Raw genomic sequence first — 16,256 nt, 5'->3', positions numbered from 1 at the left:
ACACAGCTACCTGTGGCTAGCAGCTACCATGTTGGACAGTACAGATCCCGAACATTTCCATCATCCCAGGAAGTTCTGTCGGACAGTGCTGTTCTAAGAGCCTTGTTGGTGTTATTTAACTGTTACACCAAGTCTGTGAGGTGGATTCCATTATTTTTCTTATTTTATAGATAAGGTACCAGACACAGCAAGGAGTTAATGACTCATGCAGTTTGCAGCCAGGAAATGAAAGAGCTAGATCTCAAGCTCAGGTTGAATGGCCCCAGAGCCTGTTCTCTTAACTGCCGGGCTGCACTTGTCCCTGCGTAGAATGGACAGTTAGTTTCTGCTCTGTTCAAGGTTTGGGGGAAGACAATGGTTAAAGCTTGGCCAGAATTAATCTCTCATGTTTATCTGGATTGTCCTTGTTATCCGTACTCATTTCTCCCAGGCACCATTCTACATCTTTCACATCACGCCTTACATCACCAATTGGTTATACTATGTTGTCAAAAACAAACAAACAAAAAAACCCAGAATGTCACCATGTAAAATTGAAGGTTTTCAGGTATATTCTTAGAAGGAACCTCCGATTTGAGTCACATTATACTTATTTAAACAGTGGGTAAGTGGGTCATTCCTTATACCTGAATAAGGTAATTGTATCTTAGCTGAAAAGAAACAAACGGAGCCTCTTTCCAGGGGCCGCAGCTACTGACCCTCTTGCTGCTTGAACCTCTGGGCCTGGTCCTGAAGCTCCCACAGTCACCCCTGGCACCTGAGCAGCCCCGTTCTCCAGTCCACATTGACTCATGCTGGGCATGGGACAAGCCTAGCTCAGGGCAAGACTTACCTGGAGGCAGACTGACCCCGGAGAGGGCAGGATGTGAAGGCCCATCAGAAGACTGAATCTAGAGTCTGAAACCTTTCCCTTTTATCAGGAAGATCAGTCCTTACAGAGAGTCAGAGATGGAGGGATCTCAAAATCATCCTTTAGCCCTCTCTCCTAAATCCATTTCTAGGAACCGGGTAACTTCATCTTTTAACAAGATGGTAGTCATCAGTCTCCCACTCATCCCTATACATTACTCCCCTCCTGCATAGGTCAGGGCCACCACCTCAGAGTGAATGGGCTGTATATAGTTCCAGGATGTGCTCAGCTCTGTGCCGTGCACGCATCCTCTGCTGTTTCCCTCCCACAGCCCTCTCTGTTCTCATCGACCGCATTCCCACCTTTTCTGGTAGAATAGTTTGTTATCTAATCTAGGCAAAAACTTTGCTCTCTTCCCTTAGCCCTTGCAGATTCCCATAGGGATTCAGATACCACAGGAGCCAGAGAAGCCTGAAGTCTCCAAATGACTTGTTTGGGTAGGGAAAGGACATGTCAGTCTTGCAAAAATGTCATGCCACCACCTTACTTTAAAGATATCACAAAGAGGTGGGGGCATGGTAGCTCACACCTATAGTCCCAGCACTTTGGGAGGCCAGGGTGGGAGAATCGGATCGCTTGAGGCCGGCCTGAGCAATAGTGAGACCTTGTCTCTACAAAAAATAAAAAAAAACAGCTGAGTGTGGTGGCACGCGCCTGTAGTCCCAGCTACTCAGGAGGCTGAGGTGGGAGCTTGCGCCCAGGGGTTCAAGGTTGTAGTGAACTACGATCACACCACTGCACTCCAGCCTGGGTGACAGAGCAAAACCCTGTCGCTAAAAAATAAATTTAAAAACGAAATAAAATAATTTTTAAAAAGAACAAACATAAATAGCAATCATGGAAACAGAATTCAATGTCACTAATATTCAGAAATGTAAAATGGTGCCTTGTTTTGATTGACAGCCATTATATTTGACCAAAAATATCTATAATATTCATTGCTGGGAAATTGTTAAGAAACTGATACACTTATGTGCTGCTGCGGGAGGTGTAAATTATGACCCATGAGATGGTTACACCCTTTCCTAGAGGGATTCCAATTATGGGATTCATCTCAAAAAAATAATTCAAAAGAAGGAATGACCGTTCCGCAACTGTGGAAGCTGGGTGATACGTGCTTGGGAGTTCATTCTACTACCCTTCTACCTTTGCATGTGTTTAAAGATTTCCATAATACAAAGTTAAGTTTTAAAGAAAGTTAAGTATATAACCATGTTCTAAATGAATCTGAGGCCAACAGTTTGTCTGCTGAACTGAAAACAAAAAATAGAGCAGAGATGCCCCAGCCCTTCGGCCCCTTCTGCTGAGACACATCCAGATGGTGGGACATAGTTGGAGCCCTAAGGGAGTGGGAGGGGATCCTGAGTAAGAGCCCCCATTGTCCCAGGAAGGACCCCCAGCCTCAGCTGGCCCCTGACAGGCTTCAGAGATGCATGCGGTCTTTGACTTCAAGGAACTGCTAGTCTAAGGAGGTAAAACCGTCATCCTCACAAAGCCCCTGCTCTAATTAAACAGTCATGCTTCCCAATCTTAAGATGTATACACAAGTGTTTTCTATGCAAAATGCCATATAAGTAAGGGGGGATTCAATTACTTTAGGATAAATGATATGTAAGTTCATCCCAAAGTTGTATATGATAACACTCAAAGCCCAAATTACTTGTACTTACAATTTTTTAACCTTTTAAGGTATGAAGGTAAATTTGATTCTGGATCAGTCTTCCCACTAATGGTTCAGATCTGCGTATGGTTTGGCCGTCCATTGGAAAAGACTCGCTTTGTGGCCAGGTGTAAAGGTGAGCCTTGGTTGGGACATGTCCCAGACACTGGTAAAAGAGTGCCCCAGTGCCTGTTTCCTGGTACCATTTTAGTATTCTGTGTGCTTTTTTCCTCACCATTTGGGACCAGAAGCAAGCAGAGAGATTTGAGGAATCAGTAGTCTCCTACCTCTGATCGTGGGTAGCCACAAAATTTGATCTCCACAGCATTGGAAGAGTTTTTCCACCCCTGGGAACAGTGGCAGAGCCACTGGGGAGCAACAGGGGGTGGGGGGTGAAACCTGTGAACCCTGGACCCTGCTGGAAAGGATCTCTTCCTAGTCTCTAAAACTCCCAGCTATGCTACCCTGAACTTGGCCTCTGCCCCCAGGTGGGTGACAGCCCTGTCCTCTTCCTCCACCAGCAATTCAGTCCTCCATCAAGTCAAGTCCCTTCTCTGGAAACATCTACCACATCCTGGGCAAAGTCAAGTTTTCAGGTAAGTGGGAGGTTGGATTTGGGGGTCCTACACCATGAAGTGCTTGCATCTCACGATGTGAGTTCATAACTTCTGCTGGCACTCTGTAGACCACCTATGTCCCTCAGACACTCTCTCGAAAACCCTCCCTCTGGCCGTACACCAGGCTCATCCATCACCCCCTCCCCCAAGGGCCCACTTTCTCCAGGTCCTCCTGCTCCATGGTGAAGGATCTGTCCTCCTTCCCTGGGTGACCTGCCCAGGGGCTCTCCTTACAGCTCCAAAGACTCACACCCCACCCGTCCAGGAGCTGCCCCTGTGCTGAGCTCTCCAGATCCGTTTCTGACCGAAGTCTTCAAGCCTTCGACTTGTCTTCTCCCTTCTGTCCACTAGGCCTGTTCATCATCCCGAGACTCTGGAGCCCTTGCATCCTGCTAGTCTCTGCTGGGCTGGGGGTCAGGGAAGGCCTCAGAACAAGTAGGAGTTGGTCAACTCAACATTGAGGAAGGGTAGAATATTCCAGGGAAAAGAAATAGCATTTGGTATAGTCCAGAGGCAGGAAAGGCACGTTTCAGGAACCAAAAATGGTTTACTGTGGCTGGAGCCTGGGGTAGGGAGGGAGGGATTGTGTCTCTTAGGGCATCTTCAGTTAGGATAACAGAAAACCCCAACTCAGCTAGTAGGTGTTGGCTGTATAACAAGAAGTGAAGAGGTTGACAGCAAAGCAAGGCCACTGAGGACCCAGGTAATGTGTCTTTGTGTCCTTCCATTCTTGTGTGTCAGCTTGTCCTGAGGTTCCTGCCCCTCATGGTTGCCAGGTGGTGCTGCAGGTCTGCGGGTCAAAGCCAAACACTGCATCCAGCCAGTGAGAAGCTGGCTCTTCCTGTGGGTGTCTTTGTCAGTGCAGACACCTTTCCCCAAAGCTCCTACCCCCATTTTCTCAGCCAACTTCTCCTCTCATTGGCCAGGATTGAGTTGCCTTGCCTTCCTGGACCCACCACCCATAGGGGGCTTGGTATTGGAGGAGGAGGGGGATGCTGGGTAGGCAGCCATCAGTGTCTGCTGTGGGGAGCCACTGCGGGTTTAGGCGTGGGGCCATCATGGTTCAGATTGGAGGACTAGATGGCATAACCTGTGTAAAAGAATCTTTCAAGGTCCTTAGCCTATACCTTTTGCCTAATTTGTATTGTCAAATCTAAAATTTTGGCCACTCACCCAGCCTGCCGCCCTCAGACTACAGCAGCCGTCCCCTGCCTGCTTCAGAGGTCTTGGTGCCTGCACTCTCCCTCTCACCACCACCTCCTTTTCTTCTTTGTTTAGACCTGCTGTTGACCCTTTCTTGTTCAGGGTTAACCTTTGTTCTGGATCCCTGTCTTTTTTTTTTTTTTTTTTTTTTTTGAGATAGAGTCTCGCTTTTTTGCCCGGGCTAGAGTGAGTGCCGTGGCGTCAGCCTAGCTCACAGCAACCTCAAACTCCTGGGCTTAAGCAATCCTCCTGCCTCAGCCTCCCGAGTAGCTGGGACTACAGACATGCACCACCATGCCCGGGTAATTTTTTCTATATATATTTTTAGCTGTCCATATAATTTCTTTCTATTTTTAGTAGAGGTGGGGTCTCGCTCTTGCTCAGGCTGGTCTCGAACTCCTGACCTTGAGCAATCCACCTGCCTCAGCCTCCCAGAGTGCTAGGATTACAGGCGTGAACCACCGCGCTTGGCCTTGGATCCCTTTCTTATCCTGCCTTTTGGGGGGCCCTTGCTTCTTTCTTGTGTCTCCAGTCACTCCTAGCCCCCAGCTCCTCAGCATATGGCCTGGACACACCTCTCCTGTCCATCTACAGGACCTTCCTGTGGCTCTGTTGTGCTGTTGACCGTGCCCTCCTCCCGTGGCCTCTCAGGCCTCTGCTGAGAACCCCCACACCTCTATCAACGGGGCTTTCTTTGCTTCTCCTCAACCAATCTTCCACAGGGGCGACCTCAGCTACACCAGTGACTTGTGTGGATATCTCCCACTCAGGGTCTTAGTTTTTCACATGCCACAGGTGCAGAGTCAAACGCCTCCCCCTTTCCCCCCTACAAACCTTTTCTTCATCTTTTGTTCCCTTCCCAGTTAATAGTGTCCACCTGATCACCCAAATCAGCCAAGCCAGGGACTTCTTTTGCTCCTCCCTCTCTTACTCCATCCTTTCTCAGTTGCCACCAGTCATGGCAGTTCTCCCTCCTGTGTTTTCTCATGAATCTGTCCCAGCCATCTGCATTGTTGCAGTCTTGGCGAAGCCTTTCCTTTTGGGGCAGGGTCTCAGGGACTAACGTGTGCTCCCCTTACAGACTCCGAGAGGACCATGGAGGTCTGCCACAATACTCTGGCCAACTCCCTGAGCATCATGCCGGTTTTGGAGGGACCCACGCCACCGCCCGACTCCAGAAGCACACCTCAAGACAGCAGCGGGCAGCAGGAGTGCTACCTGGTGTTCGTCGGCTGCTCCCTGAAAGAGGACAGCGTCAAGGACTGGCTGCGGCAGTCAGCTAAGCAGGTGGTTTCCAAAGCCCAGACAGACTTGGCACAGATGTGACCCACATACTTCAGAGGTGCTGCTGGCCCTGAGAAGCCCCTCCACTGATGCCTGCCCACTGGTCTGCCCCTCAGGCTCAGCCAGCACTTTCAGGGACACTCTGGGAGTGGAAGGAAGTCACTCAGGGCAACCTCTAGGCAGGAGTGCTGTGTTGTCTGCTCTGTGAGCCCAGGTTCTCTGGGTGCTGAGGCTCTTAGCACAGCCTTAGGGGTTTAGCTCATCCTAGAACTCTGGGAATAGAGTTGGCTGGGACCTGGGTCTTTTGCAGATGTGCAGTTGGGACCTGTTTTTATACTGAGGCATGGGCTGCCTCATCTGTATAAGCTCCTAAATGGTGTTTGGGAGACCTTGGGCTGTCCCTTTGTCTGCATGTCTGTCATTGGTGGGGCCTAGGCATAAGAATCTGTGGAGAAGCAGGACCATGCCCATTTGCAAAAACACTAGGCTCTCCTCTGCTGCTTGCTCCCTGCTAGCTCGCAGGGCTCTGCCATGGGAAAGTGGTCTTCCCAAAGGGTGGACAGGCAGGATATTATGTCCAGGCCATGGCAGCTCATATACTTTCCCCTCAGCTGGGATTGTGGTTATGTCACCAACTCCCAGAGCCCTGAGCCCTCACCCACCCATGAATTCCATCAGCTCTGTTGGGACCTGACCACTCCTTACATCTCTGCACAGAAGCCTCAGAGGAAAGCCCTGAAGACCAGGGGGATGCTGACCCAGCAGGAGATCAGGAACATCCATGTGAGTGCTTTGCCTTGGGCTCTCCCCTCAGTGGCCCAAGACTGTCCTCCTAGGCTTGCGTAGCTCTGTCTTTTGGATTCTCTGAGTAAGGGAGCTATTGGCAGGACATGCTGGAAGTCTTGCTTCTCTCTGGCCACAGAGGAAAGCTGGGTACAGAATTCTGGCCTCGCAATTTCAGTGAGCAGTGGGCAGATGGCCTCTGGTGTGACCTGGGCATGAGATCGAGGAGAGCCAGTGCCTGTGGGAGGAGCAGGTGATGGAGGCCCTGCCTTGTGCCTTATCACCCTGCTCAAGCAGCTGCAGAAGACCTCTGTCCCAGATAAACCAGCTAGGGCTCAGGAAAAACTGTCTAGATCTAGAAGCTGCTCATGGGAAGGTTGTGGAATCCTAAGGCCAATTGAGAGGCCCCTTGATGAGCCCTCCCAGCCTCCAGGCTGACCCCAGTCCCTGCCCCAATCGCCGTGCCTACTGGGGCCTTTTCCTGAGGGGTTTGGGGGCAAAAGGCTAAAAGGGACACAGAGTCCAGGCCCCAGGATGGGCTGTGTCACCAGCCCACTAATGAGCAGGTGGGGCAGGAGAGTATTCTGCGTTGGACTTGAGGCGAACCCCTTCCTAACCAGCTCCCATAGGCCTGGACAGCCCTGGGTGCTCCTGGGGAGGACAATGTAGGCACCTCAGAAGGCAGTCCTTGTAATGCATGTTCCCCCCAAGCAGACCTTGAATAAGGACTTGAGTACAGGTAGTTTATTTTGGTAGTGACTCTAGGAGACACTAGATAGGGAGGTGGGAAGGTGAGAGAGGGAAGGGACAGGGAAACAGCCTATACAGGGTGTGTTATCAAACCAGTTCCACTGTGAGCAACAGGGGCATATTCCCACCAGGAACTCCCAGCTTGAGGGTTGCTGGGGGTGTTAATTCCCTGGCTCGTTTGCATAGCAGAGCAGGCTGTCTTGCTAGGGTGATGGACTTGTTTATGTTTTTAATGAGTGAGTGAATGATAGAAAGTGGTGAGATAATTCTAACAGGACTCTTTTTTCCTACAGGTGAAACGCCACCTGGACCCCCTACCAGCAGGCTACTTTTATAATGGCACCCAATTTGTTAATTTCTTTGGTGACAAGACTGATTTTCACCCACGTATCCTTGGAACAGCTTGGTCCCTGTGTGGAATCTGGCACAGCGAGGCTAGGGGTGTCTGCTAGAGCCACTGCATCTGGGCCCTAGAGCAGGCTGGGGCTGGGAACCCACAGGGGCAGACTTTTCATTTGCTCTTTTAAAGTCCTTAAAATTAGATTTCTCCATTATTTAGTGTTACTCTGTGGGTTGGAGTTTGAATGCAGCTGTGGTGACATCCTGAGTTCTGTGGTCATCAGGGTCCTGATTTCCAAGTTGGGGCAGCCACAGTTAATCTGTGAAAAGATGGACAGGGCAAAATGAGAGCCTTGGGGTGCTGCTCTGTGCTAATGAAAGCAGGAGGGTTCAGTTCTAGGACCTCATTGATGGCCATATGCGAATACCTGTCACAATCTTAGTAGCTGTGATGCTGCCAGTATATACCCAGAGCCCATCGCGTACCCTCTGTGCAGGCCAGGCACACACTGCCTCGGTGTCCCCCACCTCGCCTGCCTGCAGGTCCTCTGGGCTCAGGGAGGCTCCATTTTCCTCCAGGCTCAGAGCTCTCTTCCTTAATGAGACATCAGTTATGGACCAGTTCATGAATGACTACGTGGAAGAAGCCAACCGAGAAATCGAGAGGTATAACCGTGAGCTGGAGCAGCAGGAGTATCATGACCTCTTTGAGCAGAAGCCCTAGAAGAAGCCTGGGGCCGTACATCCTGCACGATGTCCACCCTGGAGATGGACGAATGGGTGGCCCCTCCCTGAGGGGGCTGTCTTTGTTCTCCTTGGCCTATGTGTGCTGGCTTGAGTGCATGATATCTTTATTCTCTATACAGCGCTGAAGAGCATCACCTGCGCCACTGATTTTGGGGGGGGGGAGTGCGTCCTCAAGGATGAGCACACTGGGACTGCCTGTGTGTGCTGCTGGCAGTCCAGGAGCTCTGGGTCTCTGATGACAGTACCTCCTCTGGGCTGTTGAGGCACTGTGTGGGGGTAAGGAGAAGCATTTGGATTGCACAGCGGTGCTGCTGGGACTTAAAAGGAACCCTGGCTGCCCAGACTGTGGCTGTGCCTGGGGGCCAGGCCACAACAGGCCTCAGGCCTCAGGCCTCAAATTCTGCCCCAGGAGAGCCGTCACCCACAGTGGAGTGCCTGCCTCCCCTGCTTAGGCCCCTTCCACTGAAGGAGCTGGCCCTACTAGCCCCGGCCCAGGCCTGGGGAGAGCAGCCCAAGCCCAGCCCACAGAGCTAGCAGCTTAGGCTGAGAACAACCGCTTGTTCTGAAATGAAGGGATTCCCCTTATAGACTAAACTGAAGGAAAGGCACATTGTTTTCCAGAATGATATGGCTCTCAAGCTGACATCAGCATTCTCCCTTGTGCTTGGTTCTTGAGCTCTCCTGTGGCATCACTCGGGTTTCCCTGATTCAGGGTCAAGAGCAAGCCTGCTGCCCAAGCCCCCCTGGTAAGGCTTCACCTAACTGTGAAGGGGATCGTCTTGCAGCTGTTAGTCTCAGGCCTGGGGTCTGCTCACTTGTGAGGCATCAGCCTCCAGCGCCCAGCCCTCCCACCAGCCTTGCCAGGGAAGGCCTGCTTTTCAGCCGCAAACTTCAGGAAACTCATATCCCCCATGCATTGTTGCTGGCGCTCGGCTTGTTTGGCTCCTGAGGACCAGGAATTTCAAAGAGTTCCAAAACCCAAGTTAGAATTCCTTCCAGTGGCATGGTAAAGCAGAGGGGAATTACAAGTGTGTCCTGTGCCTGACCTTCATAATTACTGTGGGGACGGGGGGTGGGGGTGTCACAGGCACTGATATTTAGGTGATGTCTGTCAGGACTTCAGCGTCTTGGCTGCCTAGATTGTAAATGTTTTCTGAATTTCACATATTTTTTTGCATGCCTTAGGAAGAAGCACATAGATGAAACCAGCAAAGTTTCTAGTAATGTAGAGGGGTTTTTGAGAAAGCCCCCTGATGCAGAGGGGAGAGAGGATGGAACACACGGGGTCTGTGTGCCTGATCACACAGAGGCCTGCATGCAAGTAGCAAAGCAATTGTCAAGAGCTTGTCAATAAAGTGTACTAGAAAAAAATTTGTATTTGAAGCCAAACGAACAAAACTCCAAATACCATTGAATAAGAAATCTTGCATCAAGAAAGGCTTCTGAAAAGGCCCATGTGCTCCAGTCTCTGCTCCAAAGCCACTGGTGATAAAAGGCCCCACTGTGGAGCCCAAGTCTGGGAGCCCCTGACTTCTGGCTGGCCGGAGGCCAGGGTCCACGAGGGGCCTGCCTCTGCTTCAGAATCAATAACATAGATCTTAAGTGCAATTGATTAATAAGCAATGAGTTACTGTAGCTTCCTTTAGCTCTACCGAGCTCTTTTTAAAAACTCAAACTTGAGCAGCCTTAGAAGAGGGAGGGGGGTGGGGGGTGAGAACCACAGGCCATTTCCTCCAGGTGGGTTTCTGTGAAGTTTTAAAAGAAAGCTCTGGATATGGGAGCTTGAGCCATTTCCTGGCTGCCCTGGCCTGGCAGTCTGGCTGCTGCACAGAAGAGTTTTTAAAGAGGGGTCGGAGCCCGCCCATATGGATGGGCCTTCCCACCACGTGGGGCTGTACTGCGTGGTGGTCCTGGTTTCTGACCATTTTCCATAGAAATGCTCTCTCACCAACCTGCCCCGCGGTCCCAATTCCTTTCCTCTTGGAGGAAAAACTGTGATTACCTCAACTTGAATATGAAACTGTGATTGAAAAAAGTCAAAACATTAAGAAGTATCAAAGCCAAAAAGGCAAAACTGGCTGAGGCCTCTATAGATGCTCCTCAGCCTGCTCGGGCGTGTCAAGGGGCACATTGGCGAAAGGGCATTCCTCGGGGCGCACTGCTCTGCCCCGTGCAGAGGCACACTAGCGCACTGTGCGAGCTCTTGGAGGACTGAGCCCTGGAGGACGCCTCCTTCCAGAACCTGCCGGGCCTCCGGGTTCTGACTGTGAAGTTCAGCATCCACTTGATTCCTGTGTGGGGAGCCAGGTCTTAGGCTGTCTCCAGAGGAAGGGCCATGACACTGTGTTTTAGCTTTTGACCACAGAAGTGGATCCAGGGGACCCAGCAAAGACATCCAGGGTGGGTTCCTAGGAAAGGCAGCGTCCTCCAGGGGCTTACATGCTTTTTGCCAACTTTCCTGTTAGCAGCTTTGGTTTTATATCACCCAGAGTGTGTGTGATAATGTTGAAGTCGCTGAAGTTATAGGTTATTTTATGTTTTGACATGAGATTTTTCTTTTTATGATTGGACAGGGGAGGCAGAAATTGGAGAAAACGGGATTACCTTTGGAAGGGGCCACTGGTGAGGAGCCAGGCTGGCCCCCGTGAGCCCTGGGGGCTCTCTGACCTGAGGCCTGGATGCTGGGCCCTTCAGGTTGCAAGAAAAAGTTCCCTCCTAAATTCTAATAGGATTTTGGAGAATTTTTGCACAGTAATAAGCTCTGGGTTGATCTTTGGGCTTCTCAAAAGGGAAACGTTCAACTCAAAGATTGTAAACTATTAAGTATTCCAGCCGTGTTGCTGACTTAGTTGGGTAGTTGTACCTCAAGAAGTAGGTGAGAAGTGGTTTCTTCATTGTCCCAGGGTGTTAAATACTAATGACATAAGAGCTCACTTACGTGCCAAAATTCACTTTTATACTAGTTTTTCAGTGCTTTAATATTTGTAACTTAAATTTTAAAACTCATATTTACAAACACTACTGTAACTTCAGTGAAACTGAATTGTGTGATTGAAGCTTTTTGCTTATTATAGTATTTATTACACTACTTAATTCAGTAAATATATAAAAGTAGCCTTCAATTTATTTTTATATTATTTTACATGTTTTTACCTGCAGTTGTGTATGTGAATTTACCTTGGTAATTAAGATGTTAATGCTAAGGACCAATAAACTATCACTGAACAAGCAAGGCCTCCAGTCATTGGCTGCCCTGCAGACTCAGTCTCCTGGAGTCCCTGGGGCGGGTGTGAGAAGGCCCGGCCCCCGGGGAGTGGGGCCTGGCCTCAGCTGACGCCCGACGCCCCCTTTGCTGGGGCTTTTCGGGGAGGAGTCCTTGGGGCTCACACACCTCTCCCCAGAACCCCGAGCGGCCCGTGGAGACTAAAATTCAGACGAAGAGACCACCTTGGCTTGCGGGGTGGGCAGTTAGGGAGTCCTAGAATTCGGGGAAGGGCTCAAGGAAGCCGGCTGTGGGCACGCGGTTCTCCCGGGGCGCCCCCTCCCCTCCTGGCTCGCTCTCCCTCGTGCCGGTTCGCGGGCCCCAGCCCGTCCTGGCCGGGCTGCAGAAGGAACCACGCCATTACAGGCTGACCGGCTCGTTTCAGCGCGGTAAAAGCTCCACGAGGTGGCCCTTCGGTCCCATTTTATAAATGGGACGACCGAGGTGCGGAAGGGTCCAGTAACTGGAGCAGGTGGCAAAGCCACTGCCCATGTCCGCATTAAATCCGAGAGAGCACTCGCGGCGCTCAGATTTGGAACCGCAAGTTCTGAGCCAGAGGTTTGCCGAAGCCCTGGGGACTAGAGGAACAAACACAAATGCACCAATTGTCCCGTGCAGGCTCGGGTCCGCTCGCCTGCGGTTCCGCCGCTATTGGCGCGGCGTCCCGGCAGGCCGCTCCCCGGGCTCCCGCTGGCTGACACCCCACCCCTCGCCCCCTGATGGGTGGGGAGGACAGTCGGCCGGGGAGGAGCACCCGCCGCCCGCAGCCGGTTCATAAAGACGCAGGGGTCCGGACAAGGGGAAGTGCCCCGCTGGGCAGATTTGAGAGCTGACCCAAGGCGGGTAGGGTGCCACCTCCGCAGGCAGCCTCAGGTGACTGGAATGGTGGTCTTGGACGTGGAAGTTCCATGCGATCAATTAGTCACAATCAAACCAAATGCAAAACTGCACCCGAAGGGCCTGATAGACCGGGCGGAGTTGGCGGCGGTATCACTGGCGCACTGCGCTTTCCGGAGCCTGCTGCCTCCCCACCCGCAGGCGCGAGTTTGAACCATGATGGAGCTCCTGTGCTCGCCTTTCCAGAAAACTCCAGGGTTGGGGATTAACCCCTAAAGAACTGCCAGGGCAGTGGGAAGACAGTAAATGGAAGGGCTCCAGGTCTGGGTGAGCTGTGAGTGCCAGGAGGACTTAGAGGCCAGGGAACCTGGGGCTGGGAAGGAGTCCTGTTACCCACCTGGAGCTACTGGATAGAGCGGGAGCCCCAGAATCAGGGGATCTTCTGGAATAGACATGTGGAAAATGGGATTTAGAGCAGAGGATCTGTGTGGAGCTGCGGAAAATCACAGGGCTCTCTGAGGAGCATGGAGAAATATTGATGTATTAATTTCTTTTTTGTTTGTTTTGGGTTGTTTTATTGAGACAGGGTCTTGCTCTGTTGTCTGGGCTAGAGTGCGTGCAGTGGTATCATCCTAGCTCACTACAGCCTCAAACTGTGGGCCTCAAAGATCCTCCCATCTCCCAAAGTGCTAGGATTACAGGCGTGAGCCACCACGCCCAGCCTGGTGTATTAATTTCTATCATACAATCGAGAGACGAGTTATGCCCAAAGAAAACATGACCAAATGACCCATTTCCAGCCCATGACAGAAAGGGATCAGCTTTGTTTCTGTAGGAGGAATCCAGAGTGGTCCAGCTACAAGTTCAGCTGGGCCCAGACAAGTGCTCAGATGTCATCAGAACCCTCTCCTTGGTGGCCTCACTCTCCCCCAGCAGTGGAGAGTGGCTTGGCTTCCTTTATGCCACCGGCAGCACCAACACCCCAAGGCAACGCCACCTCTCCAGAGGTGCCCCCAAGATTGGGGTCACATTCCCATCCCTGAACCAGCCACAGTGGCCTGGCCAAGGGTCTCTGTGCACTTCCATGGGCCCCCTAACACCAGACCCATTTGGGAGGTGGGCCCCCAAAGAAGGGCTTGCTCCCACAGACCAGCACTGCACATCCCCCTGCAGTCTGTGAGCTTTTCTGTTAAACCAGACACCTACTTGATTTTCTTTTTTTGTTTTTTTTGAGACAGAGTCTCACTCTGTTGTCTTGGCTAGAGTGCCCTGGCATCAGCCTAGCTCACAGCAACCTCAAACTCCTGGGCTTAAGCAATCCTTCTGCCTCAGCCTCCCTTGTAGCTGGGACTACAGGCATGCGCCACCATGCCCAGCTAATATTTTTATATATATATATATATATATATAATTTTAGCTGTCCATATAATTTCTTTCTATTTTTAGTAGAGACAGGGTCTCACTCTTGCTCAGGCTGGTCTCGAACTCCTGACCTCGAGCGATCCTCCCGCCTTGGCCTTCCAGAGCGCTAGGATTACAGGCGTGAGCCACCGCGCCTGGCCTACTTGATTTTCTTAAATGTTGCTTTCTGCATGTCTTTTCTAGTACAAGTGATAGGAAGCACTAAGTTACTGAGTGTGGTGGTTGTGATTTTTAACCAAGGGAAGAAAGAATTTAAATTGAAGACATTCTAACCACAAAGGTAACCCTCAGCCTCCACTGCAGATTGAGAAAAGACCACCACTGTTTGATTTTATAATGCCTCAGAGCACCCAGAGACATCAGTGGTCCATGGGATCCGGTTTGAGAATCTTCTTAAATACAACAAAGGCCACGTGGACTATAACGTGCGTGCTGGGCTGCTGCTCCACATGGGTGGAGGTGAAAAGTGGACGAACTAGAGAGCCATTCTGAAGGAACAACTGACAAGACAAAATGACTAATTAGACAAGAGCAAAGGGGGTGACCTCGAGGTAAAAGCGGAAAAAGCCAGAGTGGAAAAAAACCCAACATTTTGAAACAATTCCAAAGACTTTTTTGTTTCATTCTCTAAAAATTCGAAGAAAAATAAATTTGTTTATCCACAAATCACTCCTTTTTTTCCCATGCATTGCTCAATTGACCAGCTAAAATAATTTAGCTTAAAAAATTGCATCAGATTCAATAAATTGTATGTCAAGCTAATAAATGGCTATAAATCTGGTAAAAAAAAAATACTAACCAAATAAAGTGTGAATATGTTTCCATTTTAGCCTACAATTGCTACTGCTTATCCTATACCAATAAAAAAGTTTAATTTTTTTTTCCCTTCTCATTTTTAAGAAACTTTACGTTTGTACTCTGAAATTTCATGCCTGGATGAATGTACAAATAGTAGAGAAATAAGGACAACAGGAAAAGAAAAGATGGTTGATAAGGAAGATTATTTCGGTTTCAGACTAAAACTTCATGGAATTTTCTAGCTACAAGAACTTCATCCCAACTTCTTGGTTTTGTAGATAAAAATGGTCACAGATCCAAAGAGGCTCCAAGGTGTTGTCCGGGGCCTCTCCACTTCCTTTCTAACCACTCACCTTCCTGGGAGCAGTGGGAGCTGCAGGGAATGGTTGCTTGGAGTGGCACCTCAGGCCTGTCAGCCTTGGATGGTGAGCTCAAGGCCCCTGGGCAGGACAGGAGACCTGCGAGAAGGAGAGCCATAGGTGGGGAGGATGTGAGGGACACAACGGCCAAGGATGGCCAGGAGGGCTGGGTGAGGTGGCTTACGCATGTAATACTAGCCCTCTGGGAGGCCAGGGCGGGTGGATTGCTCAAGGTCAGGAGTTCGAGACCAGCCTGAGCAAGAGCAAGACCCCCGTCTCTACTAAAAATAGAAAGAAATTATCTGGCTAACTAAAAATATATATAGAAAAAATTAGCTGGGCATGGTGGCGCATGCCTGTAGTCTCAGCTACTCGGGAGGCTGAGGCAGGAGGATCCCTTAAGCCCAGGAGTTTGAGGTTGCTGTGAGCTAGGCTGACGCCACGGCACTCACTCTAGTGAGACTCCGTCTCAAAAAAAAAAAAAAAAGGATGGCCAGGAGGTGACAGGATACCCGGAGAACCTTAGCATCACGCGTCACCAGCTGGAATTTCTCCAGTGACAGGTAATGAGATTTCAATGTAATAGGGCCTGGAGGTAGAGGAGGGTGGGGAAGTTTGGGGCCAGCCTTGTATTTGTTCTAAGACCTGCTCGGCGAAAGGTCAGTGTTTGCTTGAGTCTGTCCACTAGAGGTTTCTCAGCTGAGAAGCTGGGCTGAGTAGCTGGGACCCAGGGCAGAGGGCAGAGGGGCTTGACAGGGGGGCAGTAGGGCAGCCCTGGAAACTTCCTGCCCAGTGGTCTGCTGGTCTGATAGAATCAGTGAGCCGAGAGCCCTTAGCCCCTGTCCAGTGCTCAGTTCTGGCTGTGAGCAAGGAGTGGAGGGAAGGGAAGCAGGATGTCGTCCTCAGCGGAGCAGGTCCCTGTTGGCTCTCTGCAGGGTAGGGGCTCCTCGCCCTGCGGGCTGCCCGTATAAGCGCCAGGATCTTCCTCTCCTCGGTAGGGGTAGATGGCAACAGAGAGAAGACTTAGTGCTGTGTTAGTTGAGTACCAAAGGGCCATCCTTCCACCCACATGTGGGGCCTGGACATGCCCCCAGGAGAGAGAGGAGGGCAGTTCTCTCTCCCCAGCCCCTCGGCGTCCCCTGTATGCCCGTCTCATGCTGGGCTCCCACAGGTAGAAAGCAAATACTGAAGGGAAGGGAAAGGCATGGGGTGTGGAGACGGTCTAAACAATGATTCGGAGGCGGACAGGAGACTGGCTTGGCTGCTGGGTCCACTTAGACCAGCA

At 50.8% G+C, this 16,256-nt stretch overlaps 1 protein-coding gene across 1 annotated transcript in view; it reads left to right on the top strand.

Annotated features, from left to right (window-relative positions):
• The window catches only part of DNAAF9 (dynein axonemal assembly factor 9), a 119,088-nt gene extending 107,567 nt beyond the window's left edge, over window positions 1-11,521 (top strand). The window contains exons 32-37 of the mRNA XM_069496607.1: window positions 2,600-2,706; window positions 3,092-3,166; window positions 5,472-5,677; window positions 6,392-6,457; window positions 7,501-7,594; window positions 8,158-11,521. Coding sequence (XP_069352708.1) covers window positions 2,600-2,706; window positions 3,092-3,166; window positions 5,472-5,677; window positions 6,392-6,457; window positions 7,501-7,594; window positions 8,158-8,270 — 661 coding nt within the window. The 3' untranslated portion in view covers window positions 8,271-11,521. The remainder of the gene's footprint in view (window positions 1-2,599; window positions 2,707-3,091; window positions 3,167-5,471; window positions 5,678-6,391; window positions 6,458-7,500; window positions 7,595-8,157) is intronic.
• The last annotated feature ends 4,735 nt before the right edge of the window (window positions 11,522-16,256 follow it).

The sequence above is a fragment of the Eulemur rufifrons genome, chromosome 20 (genome assembly GCF_041146395.1).
Source record: "Eulemur rufifrons isolate Redbay chromosome 20, OSU_ERuf_1, whole genome shotgun sequence".
Classification (NCBI taxonomy): Eukaryota; Metazoa; Chordata; class Mammalia; order Primates; family Lemuridae; genus Eulemur; species Eulemur rufifrons.
The sequence above is the reverse complement of the archived record's forward strand: the minus strand, read 5'-3'. Positions and strand labels throughout refer to the sequence as shown.